This window comes from Phycodurus eques, chromosome 11 (assembly GCF_024500275.1).
Source record: "Phycodurus eques isolate BA_2022a chromosome 11, UOR_Pequ_1.1, whole genome shotgun sequence".
In the NCBI taxonomy this organism is placed as follows: domain Eukaryota; kingdom Metazoa; phylum Chordata; class Actinopteri; order Syngnathiformes; family Syngnathidae; genus Phycodurus; species Phycodurus eques.
Window position 1 is genome coordinate 9,163,359 of NC_084535.1, and position 23,170 is coordinate 9,186,528.

At 40.3% G+C, this 23,170-nt stretch overlaps 1 protein-coding gene across 1 annotated transcript; it reads right to left on the reverse strand.

The window, feature by feature from the left end:
* Positions 1–262: 262 nt before the first annotated feature.
* Positions 263–22,345, reverse strand: oprm1 (opioid receptor, mu 1). Its single transcript, XM_061690820.1, has 6 exons — positions 22,086–22,345; positions 4,371–4,720; positions 1,912–2,087; positions 1,320–1,498; positions 452–635; positions 263–268 (listed from the first exon to the last, which is right to left on the reverse strand). Exons 1-6 carry the CDS (start codon positions 22,343–22,345, stop codon positions 263–265), a joined length of 1,155 nt encoding a protein of 384 aa, XP_061546804.1.
* Between the last annotated feature and the right edge of the window lie 825 nt (positions 22,346–23,170).

Below are 23,170 nucleotides of genomic sequence, written 5' to 3' on the forward strand. Positions count from 1 at the left end.
ATCATAATAATAATAGCCAGCATCTTCTTTACAATCGGGGTTTGTCCGTGTTGCCCCCACACTTCAGTTTCCGATTGGTCCTGTGCCATTTGCCGACTTGGAACATTTTTCATCACAATCAGTGTGTGTAAATGTGGGCAAATTAGTGCGTGTGTTTGAGTAATTAGAGCCCTGTGGTGACTTGTGTGACTTCCGAGTTGAGATCGTCGTTGGCGCTGCCGTCTTGACAGTGCAAGTAAACGGACGACTCCTCCACGGCTAGTCATACCTGCCGAGAGACACGAAATGGACAGCAGGTTAAAAACGTGAGGTAACAGCGTCTTAAAAGTCATTTGGCCTCATGAGCTTCTGGCCATAATTTAGCCAAATGTCTGTTTCTATTTACCATAGTAGTTTAAAGGTAGATTATTCGTCTTGACTGTAGGGGGGAGGTTTAATATGTCCACCATACCTGCTGATTGGACCTGTCTCCCATCTTCGCGCTGTTGGGCTCGCGCTGCGGCGCCCTACGTCCCGTCGTGCCCACTCGGGCGGAGTTCTGCATTTCCAGGAGCGAGGGGCCGGATGAGCAAAACTCGCGGAAACAACGCTTGAAGTTCTCGTCCAGATAGCCATAAAGCACGGGATTTAGACTGCTGCAGTGTGCAAAATAAGCCCATTATTACATTACAAAAATAAGAATGCTGCCACAAAATTGAATTAAATAAATAATGTGCAACAATTGTGCCTATTACTACGTCAACATTTGTATTATGATGAGAATTAAGTCTTATTTTTAAAATAAACACATTACTACTTAACAGCAAGCAGCGTATCATGCTCTATCGTGAATAAAGGTTTTCAAAATAATCCCATTACTACATAACAGCAAGCAGCATATCCTGCACTGTTTTCAATTAAAATGTGAAAAATTAAGCTCATTCCAACATTTCGGCCAGCAGCATATCAGGCATTGTCATGACTAAAACTGTGAAAAACATAATTCCAATACTATATTGCCTCAAACTACATTTAATTCAGTCTTGGGCAAAAATGTGCAAAAATACCCACACAGCATACCATGCACTGTCTTGATTAAAATTGTTTAAAAAAAAAAAAAAAGGAAGCACGTCACGGTCTTGCAGCAAGCAGTATTTCATAGTCTTTGCTAAAAATGTGTGAAAAATAAGACAATTACTTCATCATTGAAAAAAATAAATAAAAATAAACACCATCACGATATTGCAGGATATCATACATTGTCATGAACAAAACGCGTTTTTTCCAAGATGTCACAGTCAATAGTTTCGTGCCGGTCGGTCCTGTGTAGTGGCTGGTACCTGTTTGTGTAGCCCAGGGCGATGCAGAAGTGCCAAGTGATGGTCTGCAGGGTGGAGCTGGAGATGTTGATCAGGGCGATGATGATGACAAAGATGTGGATGGGCGTCCAGCACACGATGAAGACGGCCACCACCACCAGCACCATGCGCGTGATACGACGCAGGTTCCTGTCCTTCTCCTGGCCCCAAATTACAACAATTAGCTACCAGGAACTCACTTTGATTTCACAGTTCACGTCCAAACATTGTTAATCTCCATTAAAGCGGGTGAACATTTCCCCAATATTGTTTTTTTTTTTCAATATATAATCACCACAAAATGATTGTTGCAGGGTGGTTCATTTATGAAATCAACTCAAGTCGGTCGCCACTTTGGGTTGCAGTTGATTGAGTTTACCCTTGTTGCTTTTTTATCAAGCGAGCAATGGCGTGCACGCCTTTTCAAGCTCCATTCTCCCGAGAGTTAAAAATCAATTAGCACTTCAGTACTTGATCTGCATGCTAATGCCCTGCAGTGTCCATTATTTAGCATTGCATTCCACTTTGCATTCGTTACAGGAAAACATGAATAGTAAATGATCGGCCGGTGAACCTGCGAGCCCGACAGCATTCGCACGCTTTTGAGGCGCAGGACCATCAGGCCGTAGCACACGGTGATGATGAGCACGGGCATGATGAAGGCAAAGATGAACACGCAGATCTTCAGCAGGATGTCCCAGTACCAGGAGGGGTGGGGGAAGATCAGCTTGCAGTCCACAATGCTGGAGGCTGTGCAGGAACGCGGACAAAAGAATACATGAACACACAAACGCACAGTATTAGCATACTGCCAAAAAAGCTGGAATCTTAGGAGGTACAGTCGTATTTTTCAGAGAACAAATTGGGAATCTTAAGAGGATGAAATTGTAATTGTACAAACATAAAAAGTAAGAATTATATGATGATAGAGTTATATTTAAAAATAAAGTCTTTTTTTTTTTTTTTTTTTTTTAGAGTTAAAGTTGTAATTGTACAACAATAAAGCTGGATTCCGTTTGTTTTTTTCCAAGATAGAAAGTCATACAAAGTCATATTATTTCAAGATAAAAAGTAATCTTTTGTGGCAGGGTAAAAATAATAATTTTAAAAGAATAAAGTGGATTTTTATTTTCTTCAAAATAAAAAGTTTTACTTTTTAAGAATAATATCTTATTATTTCAAGTCATAATCTTAACAGAGTAAAGCCGTATTATTTTATGATTGAAAACAAAGTCATATTTTTTTAAAGCTGTAATTTTACAAGAATAAAGTTCGATTTCTTTTTTCTCCAGATAAAGAGTCATATTTTTCTAAAGAGAATTTCTATTATGACAAGAATTAAGTCTTACTCTTTTGGAGAAAAAATAAGTCATCTTATGAGAATAAAGCAATAATTATGACAACAATGAAGTCTTTCATGAAATATAAAGAGGCTTTTTTTTTTTAGAAAGGGTCATAAGAGGAAAGTATTATTTATTTATTTTTTTAAAGTCAATCTCTTGAGAACGTCTTTATTTTTGGAGGTAGAAAAAGTTTTTATTTTACAAGAATAGTCAGGTTTTTCAGAGAAGAAAAGTTAAGTTATAAAGTCATATTTCTTGGAAGGAAATGGTCTGAAGACAGTAAATTCATACTATTTCCATGTAAAAATTTGGCCATGTGGCCTGTGTTTGTCCTTCTGTTGTTTTGGTGTTTAATGGCTAATACAAAATCAGGCTGTGCAACATGTAAATACAATGATGAAATGGCTAACAAAATCGCAGAAATTTGCTCTAATTAAGAATAAGGTCTGGAGTGGAGCTCCTCCCATCCACGTCAAACATAATTCAAGCAAATTCAAGTGTGACAAACACTTCAGTTGGTCTATTGTAAAGAGCCCTATTTACTACTTATTCTCCAGTGAAAGACTTCCCGGTGACTCATTCGTATGGGTCGCTGGCATTGTCAGCTTAACAGCAGAGGTAATGGAGAGAAAATGGCCAATTAAGATGGCCAAGCGTTATACAGCTGCTGCAGTATTTCGAGTAAAAGGCCAGTGGGAGATTTAAACACATGGTGAAAGCCTCAAAAACTCAACAGACAGCACATTTAACCTCAGAATATTATATAGGAATTGGTCTCTATGCAAGATAGTATATGGAATCCTCTTGTTGCTATGTTACAAGGGGTCTATTTAAGAAATGTTATTCAAGACAAGTGCATGGTATGCTGCTCGCTGCTATGTCGTGATGGGCTTATTGTTGGAAAAACAACGAGATAATGCACGATATGCTGTGCTTGCTGTAATGTCAGGATACATTTACTTTTGTTGAAATTCTTGACTCGAGACAGTAGATGACATGCTGCTTGCTGCTGTGTCACGACAGAGATATTTCGGAGAAATTATATGGTCAAACAGTGCATGAAATGCTGCTTGCTGCTACGTCATCATAGACATATTTTGGGGAAATTATTTGGTCAAGACAGTGCGTGATATGCTGTTCGCTGCTACGTTGCGGTAGATGTATATTTTGTAAGTTATTTAGTCAAGGCGGTGCATGAACTGCTGCTCTCAGCTAAATTGTGATAGACATAATTTTTAGGACGTTATTTGGTCAAGACAGGGCATGGTATGCTACTTGCTGCTATGTCATGGTAAGACATTATATTATATTGTATTATATTGTTTTAGGAAATTATTTAGTAAATACAGTGCATGATATGCTGTTCGCTGCTACGTCATGATAGATCTACTTTGGGGAAAATTAGGAATTAGTAAATGCAGTTTTTGATATGCCATAAGAGACACATTTATGAGGAAATTATTTGGTCAAGACAGTGCATGATATGCTTCTTGCACAATGTCATGAATTATTTTTTTTATTATTTTGTCATACAGCTGTTTGCTGCCACATCATGATAGACATTTTTTTTGGGGGGGGTGGGGTGGGATTAGTCAAGACACTGCATGGAGTGCTGCTTTCTGCTAACTTGCGAGCGACATATTTTTGGAAGTTACTTACAGTGGTCCAGACAGTACATATGCAAACTCACGAGTGACAACGGTGGAGGCCATGAACATGACAGGCAGGCCGATGGCAGACGACAGGATCCAGTTGCACACGTTGACGATCTTGGCGTTGCGCGGCGTCCTGAAGTCCAGAGCCTTGACCGGGTGGCACACGGCCACGTAGCGGTCGATGCTCATGGTGGTGAGCGTGAAGATGGACGTGAACATGTTGTAGTAGTCGATGGACATCACCATCTTGCACAGGATGTCGCCGAAGGGCCACGTGCCCATCAGGTAGTTGACGCTCTGGAAGGGCAGCGTGCTGGTGACCAGGGCGTCGGCCAGGGCCAAGTTGAAGATGTAGATGTTGGTGGCCGTCTTCATTTTGGTGTACCTGCCCACAAACAAAATATTCTTCTTTGTTGGCTTTTGATTTTGATCGTTAGGTTGACTGTACACTATATATTAGCTTGTCATTTAGTCTATGATGTTTCAATGAGGCAGCACAGTGGACGACTGGTTAGTGCGTCAGCCTCACAGTTCTGAGGACCCGGGTTCAATCCCCAGCTCCGCCTGTGTGGAGTTTGCATGTTCTCCCCGTGCCTGCGTGGGTTTTCTCCGGGCACTCCGGTTTCCTCCCACATCCCAAAAACATGCATTGATTGGAGACTCTAAATTGCCCGTAGGTGTGACTGTGAGTGCGAATGGTTGTTTGTTTGTATGTGCCCGGGGATTGGCTGGCAACCAGTTCAGGGTGAACCCCGCCTCCTGCCCGAGGATAGTTGGGATAGGCTCCAGCACGGCCGCGACCCGAGTGAGGAGAAGCGGCTCAGAAAATGGATGTTTGGATGTTTCAATGAGACAAATTTCATTGCAGCGTCATGTTTTCTCTACTTAGGGATTCTTTGCACCACACTGAAATGAACAAAAAAAAAAAGTAAAATCAATAAGAAAACAGTCGAGAAAAAAAGTAACAGAAAATAAAAAATCAGCAAGTCATTAAAAAAACCTCATTCTTATGACAAATAATATGACAAAGTCCTATGAGGAGAAATAAGTTGTAACATAACTAGAATAAAGTAAAAAAGGAAAGAAAAAAAGACAGAAAAAAGTAGATTTTCTGGTGAATATTGTATACTCTATACTTTGAAGACATAAGTCATAATATTACTGGAAAAAAGTGGAAATATTAGACTTGCGTCATAATACTATGACGTGAATGCATAATATCAGAATAAAGTCTGGATATTATGACAAAAAAATATTATATTAATTTTATGAAAATAGAATAATTATATTAAGAAAAATTGTCTTGCAAATACAAACATTTTTGTCATATTATGAATCATAATATCAGCAGAGTAAAGTCAAAATCATATGAGAAAAAAATGTCTCAATTTTTAATGAAATCATAGTATTACATTGGAATAAAGTTGCAATATGAGAATGTCATTGAACTGTTATGAGAATAAATGAGTAATTTTAGCAGAATGAAGTCAAAATGCTATGAGGAAAAAAAAATCCTAATATTACAGCATTATGTTTATATATTATGAGAATTCCATCTTAAAATTATCAGGAAAAAAAGTCACAATATTACTGGAGAAAATGTCCCAATTTGATGAGAACAAAGTAGTTATAAGGAAACTCTCAAAATGATTTTTCAAGACTTAAAGCAACAAGTTGTACAGTATTATTATTATTATTTTTTTATTACTTCAAAACATCATGACTTTCTGGAGGGAAGACCAAGTTCATCGTTGTCGGTGCAATGTGCCTGGATTTCGGACAATTTCCCTTTATACTGCTTTAAAGTGCACTCAGTCTCTTTAATAGCAAGAGCACAAATTGCATGCGGTGAAAAACACTCCAGTTCCACTTTCTATTCAGTTGTTATTTTTGGACAAAAGTCGGAAAAGCGAGAGAATTGAGGACTTGAGAGACCGAGTATAAGAAAATCCCGAAAATATCCATTCAGACGCCGCGTGAATAAGAGAGAAGATGGAGTCCTCAAAATCGGGAAAAAAAATTGTCATTTGAGGCACAGTAGTTACAGTGTGAATGCTCGTCTCAAAATAATAGAATATAATTAGATGCACATTAGCTTTCAAGTGAACGCAGCTTGCACAAAACAACAGTAACAATAAAAGTAAATATATATTGTTAAACCATGAGGTCACCACCAGGCTTGAATGTGAATGACTGTCTCACAGCATGCACACATAAATAAGAACAACTTAATTAGCTTAATCGTGAATGCTTGTCTCTCAGCAGGTAAACTGTATTCAGAAAATAGATTTATTTGGATGTTCAATTGTGTTAGCATGCGTGTAAATTTGAGGTGCAACAATTAATCGATTAATCGACAGCTAATCGGTTATCAAATTAATCAGTTAATCTATTTTGATAATCGATTAATCATTTAGACAACTTGTTTAACTTGAAATTGTCCAAACCCTCAGAATTTCAGCAGACAGATTATCTTTTTATTGCAGACATGTGCTTTTACTTTGGAAAACAATAATCAACATGTTTATATATGACCAGTAACTGAATCATAATCAATTTATTTGCATTTTCTGCACCGCCGTCATGGTGAACGACTGGTTAGCACATCTGCCTCACAGCTCTGGGGACCGGGGTTCAAATCCCGGCCCTGTCTGTGTGGAGTTTGCATGTTCTCCCCGTGGCTGGGTGGGTTTTCTCCGGGCACTCCGGTTTCCTCCCACATCCCAAAAACATGCACGGTAGGTTAATTGAAAACTCTGAATTGCCCGTAGGTGTGAATGTGAGTGCAAATGGTTGTTTGTTTCTATGTGCCCTGCGATTGGCTGGCGACCGGTTCAGGGTGTACCCCGCCTCCCGCCCGAAGATAGCTGGGATAGGCTCCGGCAGCCCACGACCCTAGTGAGGATAAACGGTAAAGAAAATGGATGGATGGATGGATGGATTTTCTGCACCATCAAATTGAAATGTCTTGGGTTTTTTGGGGGGGATAAAGGGATGGATTTTTAAAAATCGATTAATCGAAAAAATAATCAAGAGATTAATTGATCCATCCATCCATTTTCTGTACCGCTTATCCTCACTAGGGTAGCGGGCGTGCTGGAGTTTATCCCAGCTATCTTCAGGCGAGAGGCATTGTACATCCTGAACTGGTCGCCAGCCAATCGAAGGGCAACAGATTAATGGATGAGTAGAAAAAAATGATTGCAGCCATTATGTAAATATATTAATAATCAGGAAAACACTTTTGCGAAGAACCATCTCCCAGGTTATACACAATAAGAAAACATAAAATTGACAAACCAAACTTCAGTGTGAACGCTCATCATTCAGCATTCACATAATTCTAAGAATATAGTTTGGGTTGGAATGGCTCTCACTAAGCATGCACACAATTATTTAAAAATACCTCGCTTGACATTTTATAATTTTAGTATGAATGCTTATCTCTCAGCATGGTCACAATAACAGTAAAATCAAAACCATTCCTTTTCATGCACCACAACTTTAGTGTGAATACTTGTCTCTCAGCATTCACACAATAACATCAAAAAATACTAATAATTTGACACAACATAGTCTTAGAGTGCGTGTCTATCAGAATGGACAAGATATTAGAAATATAAAATATATTTGGATGCATTATAGATGAAGTGAGAGCGCTTGTCTCCCAGCATGCGCACTATATTAACCCTTCGAAGATTAACTCAATTTAGTTCACCGTACTGTAGCGTTTGTGTGAATTTTTGCTATTCAGCAATCATAGAATCATCCGTCCATCCAATTTCTTTTACCGCTGTGAGGCAGATGTGCTAACCAGTCGTCTACCGTGCCGGCTCGTAGAATCATAAGAGGACAAATGTTTTAAAATGAGGCACCGTAGCTTTAAGAAAGTAAACTTGTCTCTCAGCATGCACACTATAGTAAAGATATCTAATAGGTTGCACCATAGCTTTAGTGTGAATGTTTGTCTCTCAGCATGCGCTCCATAATAACCTTGTGAAAAATAATCCAATTTGTTGGTTTAGTGTGAATGCTTTGTCATTCAGCATTCACATAATCAGAGTGGGGAAAAAAAGATTTAATGAGTTGCCATAACTTTAGCATAGTATGCTTGTCTCAGCATCCACACACTAATAAAGATATTGAATATGATTATCGCTCATCATGTACACACGAGTAAAAATATCCAATATGATTGTCAGTAATAAGAATATCAAATATAAAATGTCTCACAACTTGCACACAACAATAACACGATGAAAAAAAGAACTTGCAGGGGGTTGAAGCCCCCCTAAAATGTTGTTGAGACTGTGCTACTACACAGAGTTTAAACTGGGTAGTCAACGCTCAACTGGTTTTCCGTAGATCTTAGTTTGTTTTTGTGTCTTTTTTTGTTGTCCTAAACGTGTGAAAATGGTGCTCCATTATGCCGGGCAACATGTTGGTCCAGGCAAATTATGATCCCAACGCCTTCATTTCATATGTCCTCCCCCTCGTACATGCTTGGACATATCCGCACATCGATTCCATTAGGCTGCGCGAAATAACAGCGACGCATTGCAGCAGCCTGACTTCGTGCTATCGAACCCTCACCGTCGTCTTCTTGTGTTTATATCCGCAATAAGCCCAAATCCTCTTAACAAGCGTCCGTGATGACATGTTTGTTCATTAAATTCTAATTAACACTGACAGCTTGCCAGGCTCGTTATTACCGAGCTTTATTGGTCCGGGGACGGTTAGCTGAGGTGATAGCGTGTCACGTGGTACGGCGCGGCAGAAAGGGCCTTGGTTTTAAATGCCCTCGTGGGCCAAATCGTTCTGGTTCAAGCGTGTTTTTGTAGTAACTGCGCCGAACTTCCGAAATACTTTTACGGATCCTTTTTTTTCTTTTCACGGCAAAAACCCTATTAGTTTTCAACAATATCTAGTTGTATAACGTCATAGCGGAGGTCAGCATGTATTTCATTTCAATTCATTCTCCATTCTGAGAAATATGTTTTCAGAGCACAGGTGTGCAATTATGTAAAAGGCCCAGTTGGTTCAGCTGGAGTTTGAGAGAGACTCAACCCGAAAATGCACCGTTGCAAATTGAAAAGTGCCCCCACGCGCATGCTTTGGTACAAGAGATGGGTTTGTGTATGAGCGCTGTTCTGACGCCGATACTTGGAAGAAGCCTTTGGATTTGGACTTATACTCAACACAATACAGCCGACACAATTGTGCTCCAATTGGTAGTTTTCAACACAGCGTTTGTCTTGAGCGGTGTTGATGCCGTTTTCTACTGTTATTAAAGAAATATAGTTATTTAAGTAAATTGCACATCGTCACATTGTGTATACTTTTCCCAAATAGAGCCAAGCCGGCACAACATAGCAGCAGGTGTTTGATGTTCAAAGCGCTCTTAGCAGTTGTGTACACCATGAACTGTTTATTTACTATAGCCGGTTAAGTTAATTCTCGATCCAGAGGCAATGGTGAAAACAGCTACGTATATATGGCTCAAGACAAACGGGAAAACGTAAAGGGACTACTGTCCAAATCCACACAATTGTCTATTATTGATTTGCTTTGTTGCGATCCAGTGCAAGAGCTTAAATTAACACTCTGAGGTATTCGTTAACAAGACAGACTAAAACCACAATAACAAACAAATTGTTAATAAATTAATACCTCTGAGGAGAGATGCTGTGAAAAATTCTTATCGAAGCTACAGTGAGACAAATGATCTCGTTAATTAGTATTGCCACAAAATTGTTAAAAGAAATAAATACATCAGGGATTTGTGAATAGTAGTGGCACAAGTCAATACATTAGGTACCCTCGCACACTCGTACAAAAGCCAAAGCAATAATAAAAGACTTGGAAATGATCTAAAAATACAATAATATTCAGCATAAATACACAAATATTTGATCAAAATGCTAAAATATTTCGGGAAAAAACTAAAACATTAGATAAAAAATACAGAAATGTTAGAACAAATAAGACAAATATCAGAAAAAAAGTATACAAATACTCCTGTCATTAGAACATTTTTGGCAAACAATACAAAATAGTGGAGATGAAATGCAAAAATGTTCGATGAAAAATATTTTTAAAAAATACACAAATTTTCCACTAAAATACAAAATATATTACAAAACTACCAATGTGGTGGGGAAAACTAAAACGAAAAAATTGTAACACTGGGATATCACTTAACATCATATGTGAGTCAAGGCAGGTGAGCGAATACTTTTGGCACTATAGTGTATATACTGTACATAGCTAGATTTTTATGAAACAAGCATGCATTGAGTTCAAATTCCTTCTCCTGGCCACTGCATGTCCGTTTGTCAACTTGTTGTGACGCACAATTCATAGAGCGCAACTTGTCGTAGCCCTATTGGCCCAAAGAGGAGAAAAATGGTAAATACGATTCATGTCCACAAGGCTGATTGAGTGGAGTCGTCTTGAAAGAGGAACTAATTTGGGATTTGGGGATTTCATTTGGTACTAAACAACTGCTCTGTATGAAATATAAAACTCATATTAGAAATATGTGCTGGATTTCTATTACACTAATGACTCTAACTTCCAAGTTCTAACTTCTTATTTTATGTGGCCTGCAAAAGTAAATCATATGCGTCAACTTCCATGATTCTTGCTAAACTAAACAAATGGTCATTTGCAATAAATAATAATGTTGACATATTGGAAGCATTATTATTATTATTATTTTTTTTTTACATTTATTTTTACTAAAACCCTTTTTACAGTAAATTCAACAATTGCTGAACAAACTTATTATTCTTGACTTCTGATTTAAAAACTAGTTATCAATCAATTTGTTGTGTATATATAATAATATGATGAGGCGGTTCAACATTTATATGGTTTTATAGTCATAACGACCCAGAAACCATAACGACAGGAACCCGTAACTACAATGTGGCCCGCGACAAAAAAAAAAAAAAAAAAGAAGTTATAAGTAACATTTGAATATTCTTAGCTCTCATGCAAGAATAAAAATTTGGTGAGTCCCGTCACATCAATTTTACACATTTTCAATACATTACGTTCTCATTTTTATATTACAGCGGTACCTTGATTTAGGGGTTTCAATTTTCCCCATTGAAATAAAGTGAAATGCCCTTAATTTGTTCTAGCTCCCCCCACCCCCCCAAAAAAATTCCACTTTTTTAAATCTTGTTTTTAGTGAAGAAAAATACCGCTGTATTGTAGGGGGAAAAAACGAATAAAATATGATAAAAGTGAATGTATAAATTGTCCATAGGTGTGAATGTGAGTGAAGACTTGACTGGCGACCAGTCCACGGTGTACACCGCCTCTCGCCCGAAATCAGATGGAATAGGTTGCAACTTACCCTAACCCTAATGAGGACAACATGCACCACTGGATATTGTAATTGTTACAAAACACACAGTTGTCAGCCTTGTTTGCAATTACGTATTACATATAATGTTATGATACACAAGCCAAAGATGGAGACGTTGGCCCTCAACACGTGGCGTGCTTCAGAATTCTTGCAACAGTCATGATGAGCAAGCTGATATTTGAATGAGATGTATATGAGGCATGATGCAAATAAGAAAGAGGAGGACGTCACAGCTTCGGTCTCCTGTTGTTTTTACTTTGTCGCCATCGGTCATGATTGTCATCCATTACACATAAACTCCAGCTGCAGATGATTAGAGTTGAAAAGAGGACGTTCTAAATTACGGAATCACGAGCCTAACGCATTTGAGACGGGTTCGAGAGAGACACATCGCAGATTTACAGTGGAGCACACTGGTTGACTTGGAAACGTTTTGTTCCCAGAGGAAATCATGTAAAATTAATTTTCAAAAACGGTTGTTGGATAAACCCTCCTATTATGTTGTGGGTGAAATTGACCCATTTTAAAGTATAAAAATCTACAAGAATATTATTTTTTTTTTTAAATGTGGGGTCCGGGGAGGATATGTTCTTCCCCAGCCTTACCTCTGAATGTTTTTCACAATGTCAAAATGACTCCACACACATTGAGTTACATTGACCCACGTGAACAATTATATTGTTAACTTTCATGCAAGTGTTGGGGGGGGGGGGTGAAGAAAAGAAAAACGTCGCTGGAGAAATTCATTCATTCAATTCATTTTCAAATGTCATACAAGCATTAAAAAATAGTAATATTACTTCATCAAGAAATTACAGAAGTATTCCACTTTCTTCAGTATTTTCCGAAACTTCTGCAGCACTTTGAGGACCATAAAAAACCTCCCTTTGAAGCCTTTGAAACTCCCATTCTTAACTGTCATTAGAGTGTTTAAAAAAAAAAGTGAATTACTGTATAGAAACTGAAATTAAAATACAGCCTTTGACAGGCACGTAAGGAGAGGGGATGACCTGTTTACAAAAAAACCTTCCTTAGTAGCCTCCGCAATGGTGTTCATTCATTCATCTTCTGTCACGCTGATCCTCCACAATGGTGTTATCACATTAAAAAATGTTAAGAAAAAGCTGGAGTATTGCACTTTTTCCAGTAACTTCCTGAACTTTGGCAACACCTTGAGAACCTTTCCAAAAAACAAAAAACAAAGCCCTTTGAAGCCTTCATAAATGCGACAAGCCTGCCACAATTCAGTCATTTCAACAAAGCCAAAGCATGCTTGAGCACAACATCTTGCAGCGGCGGGCCATTAATCTACTGGACTGGTGTTATGCAGCACACTAAACATCGTTTGTCATGGTAGTGTGAAAGTGTGCTGCTGCCGTTTTGATATTTTTTTTGCCGCCGGTAACAACACTATCCATGCACCCGGAGGGGTTCTGGGGGATTGTGGAGGGCCACACTCTGTGAACCATCTCTGTAGGTTTCCATTAAATTCAATATTTAGGAGCACAACTTCAAGGGATGCGTATTCCGTGCCAGTACTGTTTTCCCGGTTCCGAAAGAATCTAATCAAAAACTCAGCAGACGAGAAAGGGTCCCACATGCTGGTGCCTGATCACATTGTGAAAAGTTATTTGTCGTCGCATTAGCGCTAAGCTAGTGTCGTTTATCATGTTGATTGCATTCTGGCGGACAAGGCACTCATGCAATCATCGTCGTCTACCCACGCTCGCGTACAACAGTGGAACATGCTGGTCAGCCTCTATTTTGTTCAGATTGCAAAATGTACCCCATAGCAATCAAAATGTGGCCATCATATAACGCAGGGGTCAACAACCTTTCATACTCAAAGAGCCATTTCGACTGTCTGCCACAGGAAAGAAAGGGGGGGGGGGGGGGGGAACGCTGCGGTTGACCCGCTTTTGTTGTGTCCTTTGTGTCCGAGAAACACATTTAGCGACAGCATCCATCAACTAAGTAAGGCATGTGACTATGCAGGGAGCTCAATATGCATTCATTAAATACTCAAGGTCAAACGCCACAATGTCTTTTAGGAAATGCCTGTATCTGCTGGCAGCCTCAATCATAAAAACATACACTAGACCATCAAAAGTCACAATGGAAAGAAAGAAGTACATTTATAGTTATATTATATTTATATGTATGTATTTCTAAACTTTTCAAGAGAGAAAACAACTGAGAACATGTGGTTGCAGAAGTGTGCACACCCTCTTATATCTGGGACATGGCTGTGTTCAGAGCTAACCAATCACATTCAAACTCATGTTAAATGGGAGTTAGCACATACCGTCCACATTTTAAAGTGCAGATGTTCTAGTAGGCTTTCCATGACCAGTTTTTGCTTTGAAGGTTTTGTGCTAACACTGACTGCCTGTTCATAATTCCCTCCACCGGGACTAAGTGCCCAGTTTCATGCTGAAGATAAACAGGCCCAAAGCATGTTGCTGCCACCACCATGCTTCACTATAGGTATGACATTCTTTTGATGATGATGATGTGCAGTGTTGTATTTGCTGCAAAGATACTTGTTGGAATCATGGCTAAAAGGTTCAACCTTGCTTTCAGTGGACCATAACAAACTCTCCCAAACACTTGTGGGGAAATGTCTTATGGTACCACATATGAATATATTTTGGAGTTCATTTCTGACATTGATTGAAGCCGAGGCCTTATTATGAAGCGATCAAAGGAAACGTAATTTTCCAGCATGATTACCCATGAATGACTAAAAAGCTGCCAACCATTTCAAAACGCTGCCCAACTCCAAGTGAATTATTGAAACTGTAGAAATCATCGTATTGAAAAAGCACCATCTTTGTGTTGTTGTTGCGTTGAGGGACTAAAAGAGACAAGTTACCCCAATGCCGACTCTGGGTAAGAGAGTTTGCCTGCTTGTTGCCACGGTAACAAAGCAGACGTGCGGCCGTGCCCTGTTGAGGAGAAGAGTTGGAGGTTGCGCACCTTGACCCGCAAGACCTCACAAAATGATTTCACGTTCAAGACGCACACACGTGCGCATGTCAAAAATTAGCTTTATTACTCTCTCTTGTACACAGTCACACACACACACACACGCATGTAATGGTCCCTGTACTGTAGAACCCCCTCTCCTGCCTTTATGCGTCTAAAAAAAAAAGCAGCAGGAGCAGTTACTGAGCCTCAGCAATTGCTGCAAGGAGAGAAAAGTGGAATCAGATAAATATTGATTCGGAACTGCTCCAGATGATCTACGTGGCCCAATTTTGTGCTGTCGTATTGGGCTTTAAGAAAGTATTAATGGTTTTTGAAATTGCGCCATGATAGGGGTATTAAGAGGTGCGTGCATTAAGTTAGGTTCTCACTGAAGGCCCAGGAACAAAATGCTGACAATTGTAACAATACAATGAGTGAAATATGTTTTTTTTTCTTCTCACATTTGAATGGATGCCAAGCAGGCTGCTAGCGTAATTAGCATGTAGCTGCCATGCATGAATGCTTAGGACATTTGTTGACATTTCAAACTTGAAAAGTACCTGCACTCAACTATTGAATATATAACCCTATTTTATTGCAACATTTAACAAATTAGGTTATATTTCTGTCAGATGGAATCCCAGTCGCTATAAACATATGGACAGCGGCAAGTGATACGCCACCTAACCCTTTCCACCGGAAATGCTCAGTGTTGTCATGCATATGGCCCATTCCCAAGATTCCTCTCTGCCGCATACGCCACTTGTTGCTAGGCAGAGGTCATAAGGCTCAATCGTAACAGCAACATAGGGAAAAACACACGTGAAGAACTAACAACAAAAAGCAACACTTTAAGGTAAAGTTAACGAGCCATTTCACAAGTGAAATACTGATCTGTATTAAATATAAATAAGGATCAATCTCAATGCCTGTGGACGTTCAGTAGGTAATTGAAATGATTGATGATACCTGAGGGGGCGGAAACATCTATATGCAGAGCACCAGAGGGCCACTTTGCACTTCCACATTGATCACCCGCCATGTTATGTGTTGGGCGTTGACACAAATCCGTGGCATCAAAGAGGACATTTGAATATTCCATAATGTTGTGTCTGTTGATATTTATGTTGCGTAGACTAGACCAAGACTTTGAGTGCATCACTGCTTTACACTCAGCTCCACAATATTGTGTGTCCATGTTTACATGCTGTAGACTTGAGACTCTAACATGATTGCTCCGCCATGTTTTGTGTTTCCATGTTTTAGTCTCTTGTGCTCTGAAATTTGATTGCTCCACAATGTTGCGTGTCCATGTGTATGTTCTGTAGGCTTCGAGTCGGACTTGTTATTGTTCCACAATGTTGTCTGTGTGTCCATGTTTTACTTTTGATCGCTTCACAATGTTGCGCCCATTTTAAAATGTTTCTTTTGTCTAAATATAAGTGCATTACTTTTTGTGCAAACTCTTACTGAATTCGCTTTAGATCCTGCTCACGGTGGACACATAAACAACTTAATGGCATTTCCCATTACAGTTTTGGCAGCAATTTAGAACAACACGCCATCAGTTTGGATGTCTCCCAGACATCTGTGCTTTTGTTTACTGGCGGCTCTCAAGAGAAGCAATAAGTGACAGTGACTTTACTCCCACTGTGTGTTTGGAACTTTCAAACGGGATTATGAATGGAATACCCACGTGAAGGCACGGTGGACGACTGGTTAGAGCGTCTGCCTCACAGTTCTGAGGACCGGGGTTCAATCCCCGGCCCCGCCTGTGTGGAGTTTGCATGTTCTCCCCGTCCCTGCGTGGGGGTTCTCCGGGCCCTCCGGTTTCCTCCCACATCCCAAAAACATGCATGGTAGGTTCATTGAAGATTTTAAACTGCCCGTCGGTGTGAATGTGAGTGCGAATGGTTGTTTGTCTGTATTTGCCCTGCGATTGTCTGGCAACCAGTTCAGGGTGTACCCCGCCTGCTGCCCCAAGATAGCTGGGATAGGCTCCAGCACTCCCGCGACCCTTGTGAGGAGAAGTGGCTCAGAAAATGGATGGATGGATGGATGGATGGATGGATGGATGGATACCCACGTGAAAACCATCATGGAAATGTGCTCATTTCGAAAAAGTAAGCCCCCTCTGCCTGGAAACTCTGCAGAGGGTGACATTTGTCTTGCCAGTCTGAGGGTCGCATGCATCCAGGTTTTAGACTCTGACATCATTGCACCACAATGTTGTGTCTATATTTGTGTTCTGTTGACTAGACTTAAAAACTAAGATGTGATTGTTCCACATTGTTCATATTTTTGGCTCAGACTTTCAAGGGTGATTGCGCCACAGTGTTGTATGTCCATGTTTATGTTCTATCGACTTAGTTTGACGTGATCACTCCATAGTGTTGCGTGCGTTCATGTTTTAGACTCTGTGATTTCTCCACAGTGTTGTGTCTATGTTCATGTTCTGTTAACTTAGAGTCTGACCTGTGATCACTCCACAATGTCGTGCGTGTCCCTGTATATGGTCTGAAGAATTAGTCTGACCTTATTGTTCCACAATGTTGTGTGCATAAATGTTTTAGTCTTAGACAATGACATGCTTGTTCCACAATGCTGTGTGTTTCCATATCTATGCTCTGCAGAATTAGGAGTACCACATGTTTTTTTCCACAATGGTGTGCGTGTCCATTTTATTAGTCTTAGATTCCGACGTGATTGCCCCACGATGTTGTGTGCCCGTGTTTGTGTTCTGTCGACTAGACTCTGACATGTAATCACTACACAATACTGTGTGTGCCCATGTTTGTGGTCTGTAAACTAAAGCTCTGGCACAAGGTCATTCCACAATGTTGTGCACTTTCATGTTTTTGACTTTGCAACCTCACAGAGGGTGACATTTGTCTTGCCAGTGGGATACTTTTCATAATTCATAAACAACACAGAGGCTCAAATGTGAGTGTAACTCTAGCTTTTTTCTTTTCTTTTTACATACCGAGAGCTGAAGAGGGGTCTTAGGGGTGGAAGAAGTGATGTTGCACATACCCATTTTGCACACCCTCGAAACGCTTTCCACTGTTTCCATGGTAACAAGAAGCCCCACTCCAAGCCAGCACTTCCCACTCACCTAACTGCAACTGATTTTTTATTTTTTTTATTTACTCAACGCTTGCTAACGAGAAAGTTCGAGGATAAGCACGAGGGGAAGTAAGAGGGGACGTAAAAGGAGATAAAGAGCGAGAGGCCATTCGTTACCCTTTATGGCCTTAAGGGTTGCCACGGGAACGTCTTACTCACCCACTTTCATCTCTATTTAATCTGGTCAGATTGCATCCCAGACCACCAGCGTAAAAGTGAGGATGCACATTTTTCTTTCTTTTCTTTTAAATTCCCCAGGAAATGTCTACAATGCACCATTAGCTAAAAGGCTGTTAACACTGATTGTGGAAGTGAGAGGAAGTAAAGCAAGGAAATTTTGTCTCACATTAGTGCACATCCTTTACTTATCGAGAACTCTAATGGGTCAGGAACCTTGTTTGAGGACTAAAGCAGGTGTGTGCATCCACATTTATGCACTGCAGACTTAGATTTTGACATGTGATTGTTCCACAATGTTGTGTGCCCAGATTTATGCTCTGTAGATGCACATTTAGACTCTGACATGTGATCACTTCACAATGTTGTGTCCATGTTTAGACTTGGAGTCTGATATGTGATCGCCCCACTATGTTGTGTACATCCAAGTATTAGACTTGGATTCTGACATGTAACCACTGCGCAATGTTGTGTGCATCCATGTTTGGAAGACTTCACTAAAGCTGGTGCTGCGCTTCCATGTTTACATTCTGTAGCTTTAAACTTGGACTCCATAACGTTATGAACATCCATGTTTTAGACTAATACTGCGACATATCGTCGCAGTATTACACAATGTTGTGTGTGTCTATATTTTTCTGTAGACTACTCCTAGACCTTAATGTTCTGTCGACTTAGACCTTGTTATGTACTGTAATTTCTCCACAATGTTGTGTGCATCCATGTTTAGACTTGGACTTAGTCTGATATGTGATCACTACACGATGTTGTGTGTGTCCATATTTTTCTGTAGGCGACACCTAGACCTTTATGTGCTCTAAACATAGACCGTCATGTGATTGCTGCACCATGTTTTATGCGTCTATGTTTCGACTTGGTCTTAGAGTCTGATACAGTATGTGATCACTCCACACTATACATCCAAGTATTAAACTTGACATTTAATTGGTTCACAATGTTGTTTACGTCCATGTTTATGGTCTGTTGATGTAGACTTAGACTCGCTCTGGCGTGATTGCTCCACAATGTTATGTCTGCCCGTGTTTTAGACTTACATTCGTTTCATAATTTTATGTGTCCATGTTTATGTTCTATAGAGACCTAAACCTGTATGTTCTGTCGACTGACAGTGGATTTAAAAAGTCTACACACCCCAGTTTAAATGCCAGGTTTTTGTGATTTAAAAATGAGGCCAAGATAAATCATTCAACAACTTTTTTTCCCCACCATTAATGTAACCTATAACGTGCCCGATTCAATTGAATTATGTTGAACGGGCTGACTCCCATTTAACATGAGTTTGAATGTGAATGGTTAATTCTGAGCAAATCCACATCACCAGGTATAAGAAGGCGTGCACACATGTATAGCAACATTATCTCAGTTGTTTATTTTTACTTCTCCTCTCAAAAAGATGTTGGTTTTTTTTCATTTGAGTTGTACAGGTTATAGGGTACATACAGTATATGATAGAATTTTTAAATAAGGATTTCTCTTGGTCTCATTTCTTTTTTTTACATGACAAAAACCTGGCATTTGAACCGGGGTGTGTAGACTTTTTATATCCACCGTAGCCTAGACTTAGACTTACATGTGATTGCGCTGCACTGTTTGTCAACTAAAGTAAATTAAAATTGTGCTTCGTTAAAAAAGTTCCCAATCGGAATAATGAGGTCGCTATCTCGCAGGCACAGGAATATCTCAATCAAGTCAGTTACTGTTGCTAAGCGCCACTGAGAATAATTGCTTGATTATGCATGGGGTTAATCATTGGTGGAGGTCTACATGCGTTCTCTCGTGTTTTTAGCTACGCGTTTAGTCATGATCCAGAGCAAACAAACCAGCGAGATGTCTTAAGATAGCGTACGTACAAATGCCATACAGTATGTTTGCCCCCTGGCGCTGCATGAGTTTTAATTATTTTTTTTTCTTAATGCAAAGCTCAGCAACGCAGGTGAGAAATGAGGAAGGGGGACACTTAGGAGCTTTCGCTTCGCCATCACTCAAGCGTGTTGTGGGAACGCACTCAGGACCGCCCACCTGTCACCTGACGTCCCCCCCAGCGGTCGTGAAATAAGCATTAATGCTGAGTCCAACAGACAGCCAAGTCTGTGTGCGTATGTGTGTGTTTCTGTGTGTATGTGTGCAGACACGCATGCTGAAGTGTGTTATGACAGCGGAAAAGCGGTCTGCTAACTTTATAGCCCAGCTAATGAACCCATAAACGTTAAAATGGCGTCCAATTGCGGTAATACAGTGGAACCTCAAAAGCAAACTGTATTGACATCGAAATAATCCGTTGCGCAATCTTACTTTAACTGTACAGGCAGTTAAAGAACATTTTAACATTCCTAATTATCATACGAACGTAAAATACTTTAACGACTGCTAAAGGGGAAGTTGGCAGTTTTAAAAGATCCAAATGTCGCCTCACTTTACTAATACCGACTTTTAAACATGGCCACTCATAATAGCATGAAAGTGGGTATTTGTGATAAGTAGTCAAAGAGAAAGCTGACCAGCGTCAACAAAGTAGCAGTACTAGCAAGACTAAGCTAACATTATCTAGCGGACGTTAGCCACGGCTGCTACATTAGCAGCGTGACATATATTACAATAACGCTAAGTTTTTTTTTCAGTTTGAAGTTTAAGTTGTTGGAGTTTACAATTTAAAAAAAAAAAAAAAAAAAGGCGATAACCATACCTGTCGAGCAGAAATGTTGCCAATTCTGCATCACTTCTGAATCCTCTCAGCTGCCTGAGGTCCCTTTGCACGCTTTCTGTTTGCGAGTCTTATGACCAGATGTCAGCAAATGAGGATTGGCATTCTTTCCCCCCCCCCCCCCCCCCCAGAGGTGTATACAATAGTTTAAAATAGTTTCAGCAAAGCTCCTGAAGCCGTAGTTGACAGGTCAGCACGAGGCTGCGTGGTGTGACCGACTATGAGTGTGCTCACAAGTGCACGGCTAATTATTGACACCTCATCGGTCATGCATTCTATTTCAAATAGGTTGTTCTTCCTCGGGTGCGATGGTTTCTAAATAATAATAATAATACAATAGAAAAATGCAAACTCCTCCTTTATTACAGATAAAACAATATGTGATCACTGAGTAGACATCTAATGAGGTGGACTGAGGTCAGGAGCACAATAGCTGTCTTTCATTTGGAATAATTGTTGTAAACGTCAAAGAAAAGCAATAAAACAACAACAGTTTATTATGCTAACTGAACTGAGGTTTAGTGGTCTCATGTGAATAGGTGTTTCAAAAACAAGACAGAAAAAGACAAATAAAAAAAACAACACTTTTGGTGCAAGCCTGTGTGCATTCATTTGCAGTAAGTGTTCAAAACAAAAGCTAAGGTGAAACATGACTAATTTTGCAAAAAAAAAAACCACTAAAAAAGCCAAAGAAAAAGCCAACCTTCAACTAATGTCATTTTTTTTTTAGAGTAAGTTTGACAAAAAAGAGCCAAACAGGGTAATACTCGCTGAATTGCCATCCAGCAATGTACGCTGAGGTTTTTGCGTGATGTCGTCTTTGATTTTTGCAACAACAACAACAACAAAAAAGCCAAAGAAAAAGCCATACAAGTCAGTGACCCCTGGACTAAGAGTCAAGAGAAGTACAAATTTCACACACACAAAAAAGACAAAGAAAAAGCAAAACAGGGTGATGCTCGCTGAACGGAGGTCTTTTGAGATTCAGGTACAAATAAGTGTTGCAAGAAAGCAAAAAAAAAAAAAAAAAATTAGCAAAACTGGTTAACGCTCACTGAACTGAGGTCTAGTGAGGTCAAAATCGAAGGAAAAAGCTGAACGGGGTGACGTCTAGCGTGTGACGTCATACACACACGACTGACACGATTTTCAGATGAATAAGCAATAGTACGAGCTTAGTTTTGCCTTGGCGGAGGTCTACCTGTCTAAGCTGCTCGAGCAAGTACAGCGAACCGACCACCCCCCAACCCCAAGCCCCCCATGCAGTGGGGAGAACGGCGAGAGGGTCACCGTCCCATCGGCGCGCAACTCCCGGCGAGTTTTTACGCACAAGCGTCCGCTGACTCGACAGCGAACAAACAAAGAAGGCACGCGTACCTGACGATGATGTACATGACGAGCACGTTGCCCACAAGCCCCACCACGCACACGATGGAGTAGACCGCCGTGATGACGATGGCGATGATGACCGGGTTGGCGTCGCCGTAGTCCTGCTCGCCGCTCGGTGCGCGCTCCCCCTCGCACCCGCTGCCGTTGGAGCTCACGTTGCCTCGGCACAAGCCGCCGCTGTTGTTATGCAAGGCGGCCATTTGGAGCCCGTAATCCGCGTCCGAGAGGTTGCCTGCGGCGCTCTCCATGGTTCTTAAACCAAAAACCAAACCAAACCAAACCAAAATGAAATAGAAAGGCGGGTGCGCTTGCAGGAGGTGGAAGATGGTTGTGGACCAAAGTAGAAGCTGCGAGGATGAGGACGAGGTTGAGTTTGAGTGAGGCGGGTACGGGACAGGAAAAAAAAAAGAAAAAGATAGTGTAGTTGGCCCCCTTTTTTGCTTCCTCCCTCCCTTTCTTGACTCACCTTCCTCCCCTCCCATCCTCGGATTCACACTCACCTTCTTCTTCGTACCATTGCGGTGCATCATCACCATTGTTTAACCATTCAATTTCATCCTCTTTTTGTCCCCCCCCACCAAAAACCGGGTGTGATATTTATTTGTGCGCAAGTAATTATTATTTTAAAAAAAATCTACATGAAGAAATCATCCCAAATTGGACAAATATTTGCTGTTTTGCGTATACACGAATAAGAGGCACAAGAAAGCCAGAGCAAAAAGTTAAGCAGATTGACGCTCATTGAGCGGAGCGGTCGCTAAACTAGCCACAAAAAGCCAAAGAAAAAGCAAAAACACGACGCTCGCTGAACGGAGGTCTCATGTGCATGAATAATTATCTCCTGTGACAAATTAGTGTTGCAAAAGAAGCTAGAAAAAGCCAAAGACAAACATTTCGATGCTCACTGAACTAATGTCTTGTGACATACGCTGAAGTCTCGCGTGACGTCATACACGGATAAGTGTTTTGCAATAAAAGCCAAAGAAAAAGCAAAATGAGTCGATGCCCGCTGAACCGAGGTCACAAAAAGCCAAAGAAAAACCAAAACGTTGATCGTTGACTGTCACTTCGCT

Coding starts and splice junctions, on each gene's coding strand:
- oprm1 (XM_061690820.1), bottom strand. CDS start 22,345: ATGGAGAGCGCCGCAGGCAACCTCTCGGACGCGGATTACGGGCTCCAA. Junction 1,499..1,911: donor GAATGCTGTCGGGCTCGCAG/GTTCACCGGCCG, acceptor ATTTGGGGCCAG/GAGAAGGACAGGAACCTGCG. Junction 636..1,319: donor GCCCTGGGCTACACAAACAG/GTACCAGCCACT, acceptor TGCACACTGCAG/CAGTCTAAATCCCGTGCTTT.